Here is a 19768-nt window from a genome sequence, read left to right on the forward strand (position 1 = left end):
CTTTGTGGTTAAAAAGGTCCCCAAGCGGCCTAGCGTCATGTAGCTAAAAGCTACCATGTGGCTCTTTGTACCACTTTGTTTCATGACTTTTGGTAACTTTTGATAACAAAGTGCTAGCCTGATAACTTTTTACGTCTTGTCAAGTTTTTTCATTTTTGTACGATAAAGTCCTAGCGGAGCTTTTCAGAATAAGAGCAAATTTACAGAAAAGTGTTTTTCCTTTACTGTAACTTTACAACGTCACCTTCAAAACTTTTTCTAAATTGGGTCCAACAACTTTTTGAGGACACCAGTGTACCAGTGAACAAATGCCTAAACCTTTTAACCGTGGGTCAAGCAATTTACAACAGACATGCCTGCAGAAGCATCAGCCCATCCTGCCAGCAAACCAAGCTGATATTGCCTGGTATCAATGGGGAACACCAGCGGTGCAATCCCAAGAACCAGGTAAGCTCAGGCCGAACCCAGCCATCAGCAACAGATAAGATTGATCTTTCCACATCTTCAAAGGATCAGCTAAGTGACCCGTTAAAGGTTTCAGCAAGAGCTTTGTTACATGGTACAAGGTGGCTTCATACAGTTTGTTGATAATTTTTCCTAATAATAATAATAATTGACTTCAGAATTCAGCACTAAATTCAAATCAGATTTATTTGCTTAATTCCTTAAACTTTATTTCACTGCTTTTTTCAATGTCTCATGAGTAACAAAATGTGTCCATAATAAAACTATTTAATCATTGTCCATATCCTCAAAATGCCACTAAACTGTTCATTTTTCTTGTATATTTGTAAATAAAATGTAAATATTCCTGACGTGGTTTTCATTGTGTTCAGGTGGAAACAGTATTGGTCAATTGTATCATAGAAGTTAGGACTTTCAGATTTGAGACTGATTAATGTTTGAGAATGATTAATGTTGTAGACTGATTAATTAATGATTGATTGGCCCTGGTGGTGTGGTTCTGGGGCTCTCTGTATTGGTGGGTCTATGCCGGGGGCCCTGTGCGCTTCCCTTGGGTATGGGGCTGCTCCCCGTGCCTCCGTGGGGAGGGGTGGTGTTGGGGGTGCGTTCCGGCGCCGTTGGGCTGCTCCCCTGTTGGTTTGCTGTGCTGCCCGGTGGTTCTGGGGGCTGCCTTTCCTGGCCCCTGTGCCCTTCCGCTGCCCCTTTTCTCCTGGTTCCCCAGGGGCCCTGCATCCTGTACACACATCCGTCGTTGCTCGCGGCCGGCTGCGTGGCTTCTGACGTGCCGGAGTGGTCCATGTCATATGGTAAGGTTCTGCACTCTTGTCAATCAATCAATCAATCAATTTTTTTTATATAGCGCCAAATCACAACAAACAGTTGCCCCAAGGCGCTTTATATTGTAAGGCAAGGCCATACAATAATTATGTAAAACCCCAACGGTCAAAACGACCCCCTGTGAGCAAGCACTTGGCTACAGTGGGAAGGAAAAACTCCCTTTTAACAGGAAGAAACCTCCAGCAGAACCAGGCTCAGGGAGGGGCAGTCTTCTGCTGGGACTGGTTGGGGCTGAGGGAGAGAACCAGGAAAAAGACATGCTGTGGAGGGGAGCAGAGATCGATCACTAATGATTAAATGCAGAGTGGTGCATACAGAGCAAAAAGAAAAAGAAACAGTGCATCATGGGAACCCCCCAGCAGTCTACGTCTATAGCAGCATAACTAAGGGATGGTTCAGGGTCACCTGATCCAGCCCTAACTATAAGCTTTAGCAAAAAGGAAAGTTTTAAGCCTAATCTTAAAAGTAGAGAGGGTGTCTGTCTCCCTGATCTGAATTGGGAGCTGGTTCCACAGGAGAGGAGCCTGAAAGCTGAAGGCTCTGCCTCCCATTCTACTCTTACAAACCCTAGGAACTACAAGTAAGCCTGCAGTCTGAGAGCGAAGCGCTCTATTGGGGTAATATGGTACTACGAGGTCCCTAAGATAAGATGGGACCTGATTATTCAAAACCTTATAAGTAAGAAGAAGAATTTTAAATTCTATTCTAGAATTAACAGGAAGCCAATGAAGAGAGGCCAATATGGGTGAGATATGCTCTCTCCTTCTAGTCCCCGTCAGTACTCTAGCTGCAGCATTTTGAATTAACTGAAGGCTTTTTAGGGAACTTTTAGGACAACCTGATAATAATGAATTACAATAGTCCAGCCTAGAGGAAATAAATGCATGAATTAGTTTTTCAGCATCACTCTGAGACAAGACCTTTCTGATTTTAGAGATATTGCGTAAATGCAAAAAAGCAGTCCTACATATTTGTTTAATATGCACTTTGAATGACATATCCTGATCAAAAATGACTCCAAGATTTCTCACAGTATTACTAGAGGTCAGGGTAATGCCATCCAGAGTAAGGATCTGGTTAGACACCATGTTTCTAAGATTTGTGGGGCCAAGTACAATAACTTCAGTTTTATCTGAGTTTAAAAGCAGGAAATTAGAGGTCATCCATGTCTTTATGTCTGTAAGACAATCCTGCAGTTTAGCTAATTGGTGTGTGTCCTCTGGCTTCATGGATAGATAAAGCTGGGTATCATCTGCGTAACAATGAAAATTTAAGCAATACCGTCTAATAATACTGCCTAAGGGAAGCATGTATAAAGTGAATAAAATTGGTCCTAGCACAGAACCTTGTGGAACTCCATAATTAACTTTAGTCTGTGAAGAAGATTCCCCATTTACATGAACAAATTGTAATCTATTAGACAAATATGATTCAAACCACCGCAGCGCAGTGCCTTTAATACCTATGGCATGCTCCAATCTCTGTAATAAAATTTTATGGTCAACAGTATCAAAAGCAGCACTGAGATCTAACAGAACAAGCACAGAGATGAGTCCACTGTCCGAGGCCATAAGAAGATCATTTGTAACCTTCACTAATGCTGTTTCTGTACTATGATGAATTCTAAAACCTGACTGAAACTCTTCAAATAGACCATTCCTCTGCAGATGATCAGTTAGCTGTTTTACAACTACCCTTTCAAGAATTTTTGAGAGAAAAGGAAGGTTGGAGATTGGCCTATAATTAGCTAAGATAGCTGGGTCAAGTGATGGCTTTTTAAGTAATGGTTTAATTACTGCCACCTTAAAAGCCTGTGGTACATAGCCAACTAACAAAGATAGATTGATCATATTTAAGATCGAAGCATTAAATAATGGTAGGGCTTCCTTGAGCAGCCTGGTAGGAATGGGGTCTAATAAACATGTTGATGGTTTGGATGAAGTAACTAATGAGAATAACTCAGACAGAACAATCGGAGAGAAAGAGTCTAACCAAATACCGGCATCACTGAAAGCAGCCAAAGATAACGATACGTCTTTGGGATGGTTATGAGTAATTTTTTCTCTAATAGTTAAAATTTTGTTAGCAAAGAAAGTCATGAAGTCATTACTAGTTAAAGTTAATGGAATACTCAGCTCAATAGAGCTCTGACTCTTTGTCAGCCTGGCTACAGTGCTGAAAAGAAACCTGGGGTTGTTCTTATTTTCTTCAATTAGTGATGAGTAGAAAGATGTCCTAGCTTTACGAAGGGCTTTTTTATAGAGCAACAGACTCTTTTTCCAGGCTAAGTGAAGATCTTCTAAATTAGTGAGACGCCATTTCCTCTCCAACTTACGGGTTATCTGCTTTAAGCTACGAGTTTGTGAGTTATACCACGGAGTCAGACACTTCTGATTTAAAGCTCTCTTTTTCAGAGGAGCTACAGCATCCAAAGTTGTCTTCAATGAGGATGTAAAACTATTGACGAGATACTCTATCTCCCTTACAGAGTTTAGGTAGCTACTCTGCACTGTGTTGGTATATGGCATTAGAGAACATAAAGAAGGAATCATATCCTTAAACCTAGTTACAGCGCTTTCTCTTGTCTTGGCCCAACACACCAGCCACAGTAGTGATGGGATATTTAGCTGTGATCTGGGTCTCTGTGTGTGGATGGTTGCGTGTTTGTGGCCGTCACCACAATTCAGTTTTTGGGTGCTCTTAAAGGGATTAACACTACGGTGTTCTAGATTAGGGTATGGATGCTCACTAATTAGACAACAGACTGTTGCTGTCACTGTTTGTTCATGTGTGGTTGTTGGTCATGGTATGTTGTATGGTTGGGGCCTCCTTGGTGTCTCACGTCACAGTTATTGTCTTCACCAGGATTGTATGGTATGGTGGTCGGCCCTTCCTGATAGAAGTTGTCGGTTGGCTTTGAGTAGGATGTTGTAGGCTGATCGGGAAGGGCGGATGGGGGTCTCACACACACACCACATTCACTCATGCACTACATACCTTCTGTCTTGCAAGAATAAATTGCATATATGGGTATTAATGTTCATAAATGGTTCTGCCAGTGTGGCATTTACCATTATTATGCAGACAGGGGAAAGGGAAAGAAAGGGAAAAAAAATTGATTGTTTAAATTAAAGTTCCTCATCTTTAAAACCAGATGGTGCCCTTACAACTTTCTAATTGAATATCATTCTAATTAAATATCGCTTTACTAATGCGGCATGATTTACGTGGGTCACCACAAGGAGAACCTTTCAATATTAAATATTAATCAATCTTAATATTCAAATTCTTTACATTTATGGTCTGCCCATTTGATCCAAATAATAATTAAATCATAAAATTGTTCATTATTTTGATGACCCGCTGGTGAGGTCCATTCCAATTTAGTTACATTTTGGATCTTAATTATACTTGCTACAGCTTATGTGCCATGGTTTGTGGCCAAAGTTCAAAGTTTAACAACTGCAAATTATTATTTTTCATTTATGCTACACTAGTTAGACAACAAATTCATGATAAACATATAGAATTGTTTAAAAACAGTGTTCCTCAAAGAAATATTGGAAGGGAATTGGATATTTCTATGTTTCACTTTATTAAAGCATTTTTTGTTCTAGTTGCCACATAACATCAGACATTTATAAAAATATCTTGATTAAACAAAATTGCTTTGTTTGGATTTATTTTGACCATATATTAAAATGTGTACCTAAAATATATTGCAAATATGGGTGATTAACTAATTACCTTTACTCAAAGTTGGATGTGTTGGTGGAGTCCTGTCAGAAGAGTATACTCACCATTCTCACAGTGCTCCCCATAGTAGGGTCGGACACACTGACAGCCGGCCCGAATCCACATGTCAACACATTGTCCACGTTGCGAGCATGGGTCCTCCTGACACCAGTCTACTTTGGTGCATCCCAGTTCCAAGCCTAAATTCTCCTCTCTTTTAAGATCTTGAGGCAGCAACAATTTATTGTCAATTTGAAGGTCCTCCATGCAGCCAATGAAGCCCTTATTACTCACTGTGTGGGCTAAATATTCCTGTGGTAACCCTCCCACAAAAAGCTGCTGAAATGAGCTGGGCTGCGCAAAGATAAGATAGTTGAAGCCATCATTCTTCACTTTGCACCCTTCTCCCTCACAACCAGGACCCTTTACTACCAAAACCAGCCTTTCATCCATGGTCACGGTTGCCTGGTACCATAGTCCATCACTGACCGGTTGAGGGTGGGTAACTTGCAGTAGCTTCCCTATCTTCATCCTGGCTTGGAGGAAGCCCTCTACTAGTTCCAATGAGACAAAGTGATCCAGTTTCCCACGATAGTACAGGACCATGTTGGGCAGAGTGCTTTTGAAACGCAGCTGCATGTGGAGGCCATAGCTGTAATACCCATTGCTGATCTCATGATGCGACTTGTTTGCGGACGCAGGCAGCTGGATGTGGACATAGCCCTCAGAGTTAAAGGAAAAGGTTGTGGAGGTGTTGCAGCGTTCTCCTGTCCAGCCGGCCTGACACGAGCATGTATACCTGTGTTCTCTGTCGTCAGTCAGCACAGGAACGCAGGTCGCTTCATGTTGACATTGGTGTCTTCGGCAGCCAGTCAGACGGACCTCACAGTTGTGCCCACCCCAGGGCTCCTGTCCAGCCTCTGGCACAGGACAGTGACACCTGTATTTGCTGACTGCATCTTCACACGTGGCACCATTCTGGCACGGATCACTGTCACATTCATTGATGTCCAGCTCACAGTGCACACCTGCGTCGAGACACAAGGCTGTTTAAGTCATCGCAAATCACTTTATGTGTTATCAACCTCATCAATTAAATCTGCTTAATTTCCAAAAACACTGCACTAAGACCTCATTCAGATTGGGGTTGACAATTCAAGTTCAAGTTCAAGTTTGTTTATTTGAATATATGTATAGTACACAAGACAAGACAAAACAATATCATTACTACATAAAGAAATTACATATTCAAAAAGGAATGGGAAGAAGTATAGACTTATTAGTCCCATCCCTTTACTCTGAACTTACAATACAACTTATATCATCATTCTGTTTTTGGAACAGAATGATGATATAAGTTTCACACATTGTTTCACACGTACTGATACAATGTTTCACACATATTGGTACAATCTGATTTGAGTGGGATTTGAATATAGAATCTAACTCAAGCCACATAGGTCTTTTTGAATGTGAATGGTGCAAATCGTATTTTAGTGGGAAACGTCCTCAGCAAACAACCTTCTTTGTCTGTGGCGCCTTCTCGGCCAACAAAATTGGCCAGGTGCGCTCTGACATAAACATCCCCACTCTCACTTCCTGATCCACACACACACACACACACACACACACACAAACTCCTAGACTGAGTTTGGCATATATTTAGGTTCTCACATTTGTTCATCTGATGAGTTTTACACATGATTTCATTTGTACATGAGGAAATGACTCGAGGAAACAACCCATTAATTTGATTTGGAGCTTAATGTGATTTACACCCTTCCTCCATCCTTGTCCTACTGCACTCTATGCATGTTAGTTAAACTTTTTTACCCACCAGGAGCATACACACGATTCTTCCATCAGTATATCAGGCTGTAGTTCAGCACCATCCCATAAACCGACATTCCACATTACGCCTTGACAGCATCAGTCAAACTACATTAACGTAACCCTCGAGAATTCTCAACACCCAAAGAACCTTGCAGGTGTTTCTCCTATAAAGGACTGCAAAGACCCACAGCTTTGCTTGTTAAAGTATCTCTGAGAAGTATTGATCCACACGGTACCTGTCAACCACCACGGCCCACAGCAGGCGACCAGCAGCAGCAGCAGCGCCATCAGCCTTCGTCCACTCATCATCCCACCGCTCTCTCCCTCTTCACTCCGTACAGACAGGCAGCCCTGCCCACTTGTCATTCTCCCTCCTCTTTCTCTCTCTCTCTTCACCTCCCCTCTATCCCTCACTCCTGCCCTCCCTGACCCTGACCATCTGCAGTCCAATCAGAGCCTCCAACTGGCTCCTGGCAGCCTTGACAGGAGGAATGCTGTAGGTCCCTACCTGCTCAGTCAGCTGGTCCTTGACTGCCCACTAGTGGCCACAGCTGCTACTTAACCTGGAACAGGTGTGCTGCAAGTCTGAGTTATCTGGTCAACGAGTTCCAATATTTATTCTTCATTACTGTTTAAAAATTCATTGTCTGTATAAGAAACATCCTTGAGCTTGATCCAGCATGCAGATGTCTCACTGAGGACCACAGGGCAGAGGTGGGACGAAGTCACCAGCAAGTCACTCTCAAGTCATGAACTGGTAAGTCTCAAGTCAAGTCCCAAGTCAAGTCTCAAGTCATAATGACCACCAGTTGGTGCAAGCTGACTTGAGAATTGAGTTGATACTTGTGACTTGTGACTTGGGACTTTGGACTTGAGACTTGCCAATTCACGACTTGACAGTGACTTCATCCCACCTCTGCCACAGGGACTGCACAAGGTCAAAGACACGCCCTCATGTCACCTGGCTACAACTCGTTGATGCTTACTTTCAGGAGATAGGGTGGATTTGGGGCAACGTGAGTCTACATTAAATGTTCACATAACTGTGATGTCAGCTGACCTGATCTGCCTATGATGACTTTAAAATTAACATAAAATAAACTGTCCACCACTGGGGTGATACCAGTGGTGGGCACACTTCCGATAATCCGATAACAGATAATTATCAAAGATAATGTTTTCAGTATCGGATTATCTTTATAGATAACTTTAAAAATCATTATCGGACCAATTATCTCCCAATTAATTTTTGTCCGATAACTTTTAAACCGATAAACAAAATAAACAAAGCTGAACAGCGACAAGCATTTTTAAAATTTAAAATCAGTTTAGCACCCACCTGTTAAAAGTTTTGTAACAGACACATAGTTATAATTTTTGCAAACAGAAGAGAACTGCTTGTATAAAAAGCATCTCAATCCTCTATAAACAAAGGAAAAACAGCCCCAAACGGAAAAAGAAAAACATTTCCTTTAACACAATGATATGCTGGCAATATGACCTAAGTCATCCAGAGGCATACATTTTTAACTTATGGTTCAAATTTTAACCAAACTAATTTTGGACAAGTTATTTAAAATTACTGTCATGTCTGAAGTTTCATAAAGTAAAAATATCAGATATATGTTTTAGTTTTAAAGTAATGTGCTAATTTTTAAGGTTTTGTGAGCACATGCTCTGCCCCGCAGTGCATTTTGGGTAGGATGATGTAATCTCAGTACGTCACTACAGGACAAATGCATTTCAGACACTCTGTTCAGGCTCCACGGACAACAGCATTAAACTCTAGTGCCTAAAACTCTCTTGAATATATTCTCTGCAATTATAGACGTTGATTTTTTTTAATTGCGTTTGTTAAATTCCACGCATTTTAAATGTGAGCAGACAGGGATTATCTAGAATTTGTTTTGAAAGCCTCTACTGCCATCTAGCGTCTGCTGGCCAGTAGTGTTCATGGCAGTGTCTGGGAACCAGTAGATGGCAGTGTTCTATTTATTTTGACCCCGGTTATGTCAGATGATTGTCAAATCAACTTTTTTGCTTTGCAAATGGCTTTTTTTTTATAAATGAAGTTTAAAAAAAAAACAACTGCAAAATAATAATAATAATAATAATAATAATAATAATAACATTATTACAAGACAGCTCTGCAGTGTTTGCACAGGCACAGTGCAACGGTTGGATGCTGCTTGTAGCTTTCAGCAGCAGGATAACCTCACGACGGCCAACCACAATAATATATCAAACAGGTTTGATTCTCATACGACCATATGATCAGCGATCAGGAGGTGGTCGTCAGATGTTGACCGCAGCTTGATACTCCATGAACACTACACGATCCAGGACCACGATTAACCTGAAACTTGGTCCAAAAAAATTCCTGCATGAAAGATCATCTCGCACACTGTAAAGCACGTTTTACAACATCAAATGAATGTTGTAAAGAGAGAATGTGGAGAGAATGTGCGCAAACATGCACACAATCCACATGCAAAAAAAATTTGCGATGACACTTCCAGGGCTCCGTAAAAATGCCTGTTTTTACAAATAAAAAAATGGAATATTTTACAAAAGCACATTTAAACACCAACACACAACAGACGTCACATTAACATGTTGGTTTACATAATGAATGACTGAACAAATCAGTGTTTAGCAGAGGCACGTTTACCCAGAATCCTTTGCAATCTGTCTCTTTGTTACAAAACGTCAGAATTAGTGCATTATTCAACATTAAAAGATATATGTTATATTTTAACTTTGTACAAATGACAGAATTGACATTAATGGAGTTATTGTATCAGTATTAATGTTATTTATAAATCAACACCATAACTCAATATGACTTTATTTTTCAAGACCTCCGCATGACCGGAGCTTTGTCATTAATAGAGAGCTGCTGTTATGACTGCTCTCAGGGTGCCTCTGTGTTGGGAGCGCTGTAGTAAACAAGAACTTCCAGCAGGGGCAGACTGTTGAAAGAAAAAAGTGTGGTCTCATTGTATGGGTCTGTTGTTATTTTTAATATTATTAGAAACTATTAAATTTGTTTTACTAGTAGTTGTAAATGTGCCAGAGATAATATTGGAATTTATCGGTTATCTGTAACTTCCGATACATTTTTGGGTGGTTTATTGTTTTATCTTTATCTCAGATAACTTTTCAGTTATCTGATTATCTGTTATCGAAGTTAATTTTTTGGTTATCTGTGCCCACCACTGGGTGATACTGGAAGTGGACTGAAGTACCTGGTGGGGTGGTTCTACCTCCCATGATGCAGAAAAATATTTCTAATTTCTGACTTCAAAACTGCCTTTCTGAGTGCATATGGGTCATAAAACAAAACAAAACAAAAAAGTAAAACAAAAATAAATGCATGTCTTCACAGCAAAATGTTCGTTTTCCATTCAAAAGCTGATTAAGAACATATTACAGTTCCTGCACCTTAAGGCAAAGCATAGTCAAGACTTTATAAAAGTTGTTGTTTTGTCCATTCAGCTGCTCCTGTTGTTGTTCAGTCGCCACAGTCAAGACTTTTTAAAAGATTTTTTAATATGTATATGTAAACATGAACGAGCAAAGCTCTTCAGCATCTCGCCATGTCATTGAGGTCCTTCAGACTGTTTTTTGTGCAAATGCTTCAGGGGAGCATTAGCATGGCTAAAACCTTTCAGCTTCTGGGGAGATCCCCCAGACACCCCCCCCCCCCCACCACCACCACCACCTTTGATCTGTGGTGAAGAGCAGAAACAAATTAACTAGGCTTTTCTTTATTTTCACAGGTGACTGTAGTTTTTATGAGATTCAAAGTTAGAAAAAAATAAACAAAATTCTATCATGACTGGTTAACGGTTGTGGCAGGATGCAAATGCAGGACTCTGACTCAAAGCTCTGTAAGTAAAAGGAGTTTACTGGGGCAGTAAACGGGGTCTGGTACACAGGTAGGCAGTCCAACAAGATCAACAAAACCAAGAGCATCAGGCAATTGCGTGGTCGAGGGTACAGGCAGGTGGTCAATAAGCACGGGAGGCAAGCAGGTTGAGAACAATAGACACAGAGCTGGAGAGAAGGCATAGAGCACATCAGTCTGGCAAAGGAGCAGAGCAAAATGAGCCATATAAGAAGACCCAAATGATGAGCTGCAAATTGCAAATTGAACAGGTGAGTGTGGAAAGCACCGGAAGGGGGCGTTGGCCAGGGAGAGAGAGACTCTCACCACGAAGAGCCAAAGGAGACAGACAAGAGAAATAGAGACAGAAAAGACCCAACCAGGCAAAATCCCAACAAGACCATAAACAAACAGAAAGACAATCCAAAACACAAGAAAATACTTGAGCAGGGCCATAAAATAGGACCAATCCCAAGCCTGACAAATGCTTGATGGTATCAAAAATATAATATACAAATAATGAATGTTTATGAGTTCAATGGTGGGAATATTCCATGAGGAGAAACATTTGTTCCACTGAAAGAATGTAAAAACATTCGTTATTTGTTTTATATAACAGCTAAAATAGATCCTTGTCATTTGACATTTTATTAATTTAGAAATAACAGAAAAGGGACTTACATTTTGGTGTGTGTCACTGCTGCTTTGACGTCAACAGTCCAACACAAAGTTTAAATAGGAGTCCAAAATTGTTCTCAGTCAACTTGCAAAAAACAATTCTGATGATGGAGACAGTGATGACGTGCACTGACTTTGTGTACAGACGGCCGTTTGCTTTCCTCACTCCAGTGAAAAATCACATCAGAAATAAACCAGTTTTGAGTTTAAGCACCCCAGGAGGTGCTGGGTAATTTCAAAGGTCAAGTATACAACCCGCACATTCCCAGGATCACAAACACAAAGCAAATACACGAAAAATAAATAAACAAAAAATCAAACCCCAAACACGGTCATTATCTTTATCAAAAGCAGTAAATCACAGTATTAATAGTCATAGTTTGTCTCTGTATTATATTCATAAACTTACAGGAACGTGTCGCAGACCGAATGGTCCACCCTGCCTCCACTGCACATGCGTCATTCGAAGTGTCAACAGCTCGTCTGAGACAGAGTCTCTTCACCCAACGTGATCAAAGGGAATAATGTGATTAATAACCGTCAGATGACAAGGTAAGACCTCTTAAATGACTCTAAAGTCAGTTTTTAAGCAGAAACGAGGCCATTTTAAACAGAAACGAGGCGACATTCGGTGATGCTTTGAAATGATGGACGCGCAGTAAACACATCAGCTAGCAGCTCGTGTAGCTGTCGCACTCTGATCGCTTCCTCAGTCTTTTATGATGAAATAATGCTGAATTTATGTGGAAATGATTGTTGTACAAAAGCTTCAGATGTCTGTCACTGAGATAGATTACGACTGGAGTGTAGATTGAAGCAGAAACAAGGTGTTCATCGGTGATCCGCGGCTGATGATGCATGCCCAGTGAAGGCAGGGCAGACCGATTTTTAGGGGGACCGTTCGGTCTGAGACACAGTTTATAAATATAATACAGAAATAAACTGTGACTATTAATACTGCAATTTATTGCTTTTGATAAAGATAATGACCGTATTTGGGATTTTATTTTGTGTTTATTTTCGTGCGTTTGTTGTGTGTTTGTGAACGCAGCTCCGTTAACGGTTTATAAATATAATATAGAGATAAACTGGCAGCTGGTCTGCTCTACGTCCCATCAGATCTCAGAAGCTAAGCTTCAGAAAACTAGCAGCTGTGTGTGTGTCTCTCAAAAAAACTGGAGTTGTGTCAGGAACAGCATCTGGCGTAAAACTTGTGCCAAATACCTATGCGGATCTGGCTGTATCCGCTGTGGCGACCTCGAACAAAAACGGGAGCAGCCGAATGGACAACAACATGGAGATAAACTGTGACTTGTAATACTGCGATTTACTGCTTTTGATAAAGATGATGACAGCGTTTGGGTTTGATTTTTTGTTATTCATCTGGCTGCAGAAGGTAATTTCGTTAAGATAAGAGTTTGGCTTCACTGCAGGTCTGCAGTGAAGCACTTTAAATCAGTATTTTGTACTGTATTTGTAAAATATTTATTTGTTTTCATGCAGTTTTAATTTGGCTCTTGAGTAGCTGGGTGATAATCCCTCCTCTTCCAGATGAATTTGGTGTGAGATCTGGGATTAATGCCTGGCATATGGCAATTTAAAACTCACAACAACATTGTCTCAAGGCACCTCACATAAAAGCAATTTAAAAACAGATAAAAAAAAAGAATTAAAAGATTAAAAAGCACAATTTAAAATGCACAAATAAATAAAATAAATAAAAGGCAAACAGCACAATAAAAATTGTAATGGCATAAAATACTAATCAAAAGCATATGAAAACAAGTATGTTTTGAGCCTAGGCTAAAAAATGTCCACAGAATCAGACTGCCTCAGTGACACTGGGAGACTGTTCCACAGAACAGGGGCCCGGTAAGAGAAGGCTCTTTGATCCGCTGACTTTTTTTCACCCTAGGAACACAAAATAGTCCCACATCCTGCAAATGCAGCGCCCAGGCAGGTAGGTAGGGTTTCACCAAATTGGCCAGGTAGCAGGAAGCCAATCCGTGAACAATTTTGTAGGTCAGCAGCAAAACCTTAAAGTCCGCTCTCACAGAGACAGGAAGCCAATGAAGAGATGCCAGAATGGGGGTAACATGGTCAAACCTTCTGCTTCGCGTCAAAAGTCTGGGAGCAGCATTCTGAACCAGCTGGAGACCCCTAATGCTGGACTGCGGTAACCCTGAAAATAGAACATTACAATAATCCAATCTAGAAGAAACAAAAGCATGGATCAGGGTCTCAGCATCAGCCATAGACAAGATGGGGTGAATCTTCACTACATTTTGCAGATGGAAGAAAGCAGTCCTCGTAATGTCTCTAATGTGGCGATCAAAGGACAACATAAGATCAAAAATTTCCCCAAGGTTCCTACCTTGTCCTTATGATGTACAGTGGGGCAAAAAAGTATTTAGCCAGTCCCTGATTGTGCAAGTTCTCCTACTTAGAAAGATGAGAGAGGTCTGTAATTTTCATCATAGGCACAGTTCAACTATGAGAGACAAAATGAGGAAAAAAAAATCCAGGAATTCACATTGTAGGATTTTTAAAGAATTTATTTGTAAATTATGGTGGAAAATAAGTATCTGGTCAACAACAAAAGTTCAGCTCAATGTTTTGTAACATAATCTTTGTTGGCAACGACAGAGGTCAAACATTTCCTGTAAGTCTTCACCAGGTTTGCACACACTGTAGGTGGTATTTTGGCCCATTCCTCCATGCAGATCTCCTCTAGAGCAGTGATGTTTTGGGGCTGTCGCTGGGCAACATGGACTTTCAACTCCCTCAACAAATATTCTATGGAGTTGAGGTCTGGAGACTGACTAGGCCACTCCAGGACCTTGAAATGCTTTTTACAGAGCCACTCCTTCGTTGCCCGAGCGGTGTGTTTGGGATCATTGTCATGCTGGAAGACCCAACCACATTGCATCTTCAATGCTCTCACTGATGGAAGGAGGTTTACATGACCCCATTCATTCTTCCCTTAACGCAGGTCAGTCGTCCTGTCCTCTTTGCAGAAAAATAGCCCCAAAGCATTATGTTTCTATCCCCATGCTTCACAGTAGATATGGTGTTCTTGGAATGCAACTCAACATTCTTCTTCCTCCAAACACGACGAGTTAAGTTTTTAACAAAATGTTCTATTTTGGTTTCATCTGACCACATGATATTCTCCCAATCTTCTTCTGGATCATCCATATGCTCTCTGGCAAACTTCAGACGGGCCTGGACATGTACTGGCTTAAGCAGGGGGAAACGTCTGGCACTGCAGGATTTGAGTCCCTCTCTGCGTAGTGTGTAGCCTTTGTTACTTTGGTACCAGCTCTCTGCAGGTCATTCATCAGGTCCTTCTGTGTAGTTCTGGAATTTTTGTTCACCGTTCTCATGATCATTTTGACCCCAGAGGATGACATCTTGCGTGGAGCCCAAGATCAAGAGAGATTATCAATGGACTTGTATGTCTTCCATTTTTTTTACAATTGCTCCCACAGTTGATTTATTCACACCAACCTGCTTGACTATTGTAGATTCACTCTTCCCAGCCTGGTGAACATCTACAGTTTTCTTTCCTGGTGTCCTTTGACAGCTTTTTGGTCTTGGCCATGGTTGAGTTTGGAGTCTGACTGTTTGAGGCTGTGGATAGGTGTCTTTTATACAGATAATGAGTTCCAACAGGTACCATTAATACAGGTAACAGGTGGAGGACAGAAGAGCTTCTTAAAGAAGAAGTTACAGGTCTGTGAGAGCCAGAAATCTTTCTTGTTTGTGGGTGACCAAATACTTATTTTCCACCATAAATTACAAATAAATTCTTTAAAAATCGTACAATGTGATTTCCTGGATTTTTTTTTTTTTCTCATTTTGTGTCTCATAGTTGAAGTGTACCTATGATGAAAATTACAGGCCTCTCTAATCTTTCAAAGTTGGAGAACTTATACAGTCAGGGGCTGACTAAATACTTTTTTACCCCACTGTATAACACACAAACCTAAGCTAAGCGGTAGCTGGTCAAATTGATGCAGATGCCTCACTGGACCAAGAATCATCATTTCAGTCTTATCAGAGTTTAAAAGAAGGAAGTTACTAGACATCCAACTTCTCACCGATGCAAGGCAATCTTCCAAAGAAGTGAATGAGATTACCAGCAGTTATTGAGTATCATCAGCATAGCAATAAAAGGCAATCCCAAAACGCCGCAGTATATTCCCAAGGGGTGCTACACAAAGGGAGAAAAACAGGGGGCCTAAGACTGATCCCTGTGGAACCCCAAACTTTGTGTCACTAAGATTAGAAGCAATGACCTTCTCACACAGCTAATGTCGGATTTTGAATGAATAAGTTAGTTCTAAATCCCATTTGTACCTTTCATGTTCATTTCAGGTTTTGGAGTAATGCAGTGACAAATGTGCTAGAGGAGTTAATGTCTCTCCTGGCTACAAGTACAGTGCAGAAATTATTCAAAGCACTTCACTTTTTCCACATTTTGTTACCTTATTTTTCTTTGTTGCCTTATTCCAAAATAGATGAAATTCATTTTTTCCTCACAATTCTACACACAATACCCCATACTGACAATGTGACAGTTTTTTTTTTAATGTTAGCTAATTTATTAAAAATTATTCACAGTCTTTGCCATGAAGCTCAAAATTGAGCACAGGTGCACCCTGTTTCTACTGGTCATCCTTGAGATGTTTCTACAGCTCAATTGGACTCCACCTGGGGTAAATTCAGTTGATTAGACATGATTTGGAAAGGCACACACCTGTCTACATATAAGGTCCCACAGTTGACAGTGCATGTTAGAGGACAAACCAAGAATGAAGTCAAAGGAATTGTCTGTAGACCTCTGAGACAGGATTGTCTCGGATACAGAAACATTTCTGTTGCTTTGAAGGTGCCAATGTGCACAGTGGCCTCCATCATCCGTAAACAGAAGAAGTTTGGATCCACCAGGACTTTTCCGAGAGCTGGCTGCCCGTCTAAACTGAGTGATCGAGGGAGAAGGACCTTAGTCAGGGAGGTGACCAAGAACCCGAGGGTCACTCTGTCAGAGCTCCAGCATTGCTCTGTCGAGAGAGGAAAACCTTCCAGAAGGACAACCATCTCTGCAGCAACCAAGGAGTGGCCAAACAAAGTTTGCCAAAAGGCACCTGAAGGACTCTCAGACCATGAGAAACAAAATTCTCTGTTCTGATGAGACAAACATTTAACTATTTGGAGTGAATGCCAAGCGTCATGTTTGGAGGAAACCAGCCACCATCCCTACAGTGAAGCATGGTTGTGGCAGCATCATGCTGTGGATGTTTTTCAGTGGCAGGAACTGGGAGACTAGTCAGGATTGAGGGAAAGATGAATGCAGCAATGTACAGAGACATCCTGGATGAAAACCTGCTCCAGAGTGCTCTTGACCTTAGACTGGGGTGATGGTTCATCTTTCAGCAGGACAATGACCCTAAGTGCACAGCCAAGATATCAAAGAAGTGGCTTCAGCACAACTCTGTGAATGTCCTTGAGTGGCCCAGCCAGAGCCCAGACCTGAATCTGATTAAACATCTCTGGAGAGATTTGAAAATGACTGTGCACTGATGCTCCCCATCCAACTTGATGGAGCTTGAGAGGTGCTGCAAAGAGGAATGGACAAAACTGCCCAAAGATAGGTGCACCAAGGTTGTGGCATCATATTCAAGAAGACCTGAGGCTGTAATTGCTGCCAAAAGTACATCAACAAAGTATTGAGCAAAGGGTGTGAATACTTATATACACATTATTTCTTAGTTTTTTTATTTTAATGGATTAGCAAAAAATCTTTTTCATGTTGTCATTATTGGGTGTTGTGAGCAGAATTGTTTTTTTGAGGGGGGGGGGGGATTTACTCCAATTTAGTAGTAAGGCTGAAACATAACAAAATGTGGAAAAAGTGAAGCGCTGTGAATACTTTTCAAATGCAATTTATGAAGCACGTTTCAAATATCAGCCGTTGTTCTGTTGGACATTGTGACAATTTGTGCAACCCCCAATAAGCTACTACCCTTATGATTATCTCTCCTATAGGCACAATGGGCCTCATGTATCAAAGTTGCGCACTTGTGGTGTAAATTTACGGTGTAAATTTGAAGTACACCAAAGTTGCCGTGACATGTATCAAGCAGTGCGCACCTGCCCATTTCCGGCGTACGCCTGACGTGACTTTGATAAATGCGGCGGGTGAAAACAATCGTAATTATAATAAACACGCCCATAAATATTTAGACTCCGCTTCAGACACACCCTCATTTTACGACATGGAAACCAGGAAGACGGCAAAGAAAAAGAACTCCACCAATCACGACGCGTGCCAATAGAGAGTCAAAAGCGGCCGTTGCATCAATTGTTTTGTAGTATAATCAAAAAAGTGTTACAGTGGTCCCTCGTTTATCGCGGGAGTTACGTTCTAAAAATAGTCCGTAATACGCGAAACCGCGATGTAGTCAGCGTTATTTTTTACAATTATTATAGACGTTTTAAAGCTGTAAAAACCCTGTAAAACCACTTTATACACTTTCTCAATAAGGCATGAACATTTTCTCACTTTTCTCTTGTGTGTAAACACTCTCAAAGTTCAAACCTTAGTAGAAAAATAAGACCAAACTGTTTTCAGGCCCAAACATTTGTTTGAGAAATAAAAATAAAACGTTTTCCTATAAATAATTATGATGGCTTTTAGAACTAACGAATTTAATTTTAACGATCAACGTTCGAGGTCGGACACATAAGAAATTATTAATAGTGACTGACCAGTATTTCACAGATCACGCCTCTGCGTCCTGACGCTGCACCTTTTTCCACTCACACCTGGCTGCAGGTGTCTTTTTCCGAGTGACAAACACAGTTATGAGTAGTTGTTGGCGCTCTTTTTTTTTCTGGGCAAGAAGATTCTTATAAACAGACACACAGAACACAGAACACTGTAAAAAAAAAAAATGGCATGCAAAATTGGACTAAAAACTCCGCGAAACGACGAGGCCGCAAAAGGTGAACCGCGTTATAGCGAGGGACCACTGTATTCTCTTTTCACATGCCAATAATTCTTGACATGTAGATATTTGCTCACTCAATTAATAAGACACCTAATTTTTCAGATTTCTTTATTCTTAAGATGTATTTCTTTATTTATTTTATTGTGACAAACGAATGGAGACGACAAAACCTGATTGCTACACGGGCGAAGGGAATGACAACACTACAGTTGTAATTATCAATTTCATAGTCTAAAACGGTCACACCACATAAAGTTAAGCTCAGCGCTGCTCTGGCTCCAGGCTCAAAGTCCGGAGAAAAAGGCGAGCAGCGCTTTCTTTGCAGTCAGCGCTGTGGCCACGGATCGTGCTTGATAGACCAACAATCCCGCAAAAGCGGGATTTGTATTGATTATTATGTAGTATAATCAGGAAAGTGTTATTTATGTAACATATGTATTGATTTGTATGATGGGACTGTTTATCAGGCCGATCATATTCATTTTTATGTGGATTCCAACGCTGGTTCATTTTGGCATATAATTTACACCAGCTCTCGACCTGGTGTATAGTTTCAGCGCAGTGTACGCCAACGACCACATTGATAAATGCCAAGTGGCGCAGCCGTTTTGGCGTACACCCCATATATGCTCAAATATCGCAGTACGCACGTTGATACATGAGGCCCACTGAGTGCTGTGCACAGCCAAAGCAGGGTCTCTGAGTTCTTCGCTTGCATGGATGGGTTGAAGATGTGGAGTTCAGCAACTTAGTTGCCTTTGTCTTTGTAGAGTGAGGCAGCAACATTGGTGCTAAAACAATCAAATCTTTCTCTTTGCTATTCTTGATTGAATAAAAATTACACAACCATTTTGTGTCTTTTTAACTCTTCTATTTCTTCAAAAAGTCCAGTACATGTCTGTTAATGAGAATTCATTGTGCATTAAAAAAGTAACAAAGCATGGAGGCAGCCCTGGGTGTTTTTCACACTTTCGGGTCAAATGTGTAACGGTCTAAAATAAGATAATTTTGACTTCTGAGTTACCATTTCTTTGACATATCAAACGCAGCATAATCATAACCCCAAACCTTAATCCATAATCCCTAACCTTAATTTAACCTGATCTTTACCCCAGCTGCTAACCTGAACCTAGTCTTAAGGCAGCGTGACGGGCTCCCATTACCTTTTCAGTCAGAGTGGGTATTTTACAGCAACAAGATACAAGTGATTGCTATGCAGCCATCGAGACAAAGTCATTTTTATGCAAATGATTAATGATGTGGCACAGTGTCTGCCAATCCAAGTGAAGGCACGGTTGCTCGCTTGAACAAAATA

General features: G+C 40.8%; 1 protein-coding gene across 1 annotated transcript in view; it reads right to left on the reverse strand.

Moving 5' to 3' along the window:
• LOC117510113 (protein crumbs homolog 1-like) overlaps nucleotides 1-19768 on the reverse strand; it is a 136959-nt gene that overhangs the window by 37873 nt on the left and 79318 nt on the right. Inside the window, exon 7 of the mRNA XM_034169728.1 lies at nucleotides 5103-6065. Within this exon, the coding sequence (XP_034025619.1) occupies nucleotides 5103-6065 (963 nt within the window). The remainder of the gene's footprint in view (nucleotides 1-5102; nucleotides 6066-19768) is intronic.

This window comes from Thalassophryne amazonica, chromosome 5, assembly GCF_902500255.1.
Source record: "Thalassophryne amazonica chromosome 5, fThaAma1.1, whole genome shotgun sequence".
Classification (NCBI taxonomy): domain Eukaryota; kingdom Metazoa; phylum Chordata; class Actinopteri; order Batrachoidiformes; family Batrachoididae; genus Thalassophryne; species Thalassophryne amazonica.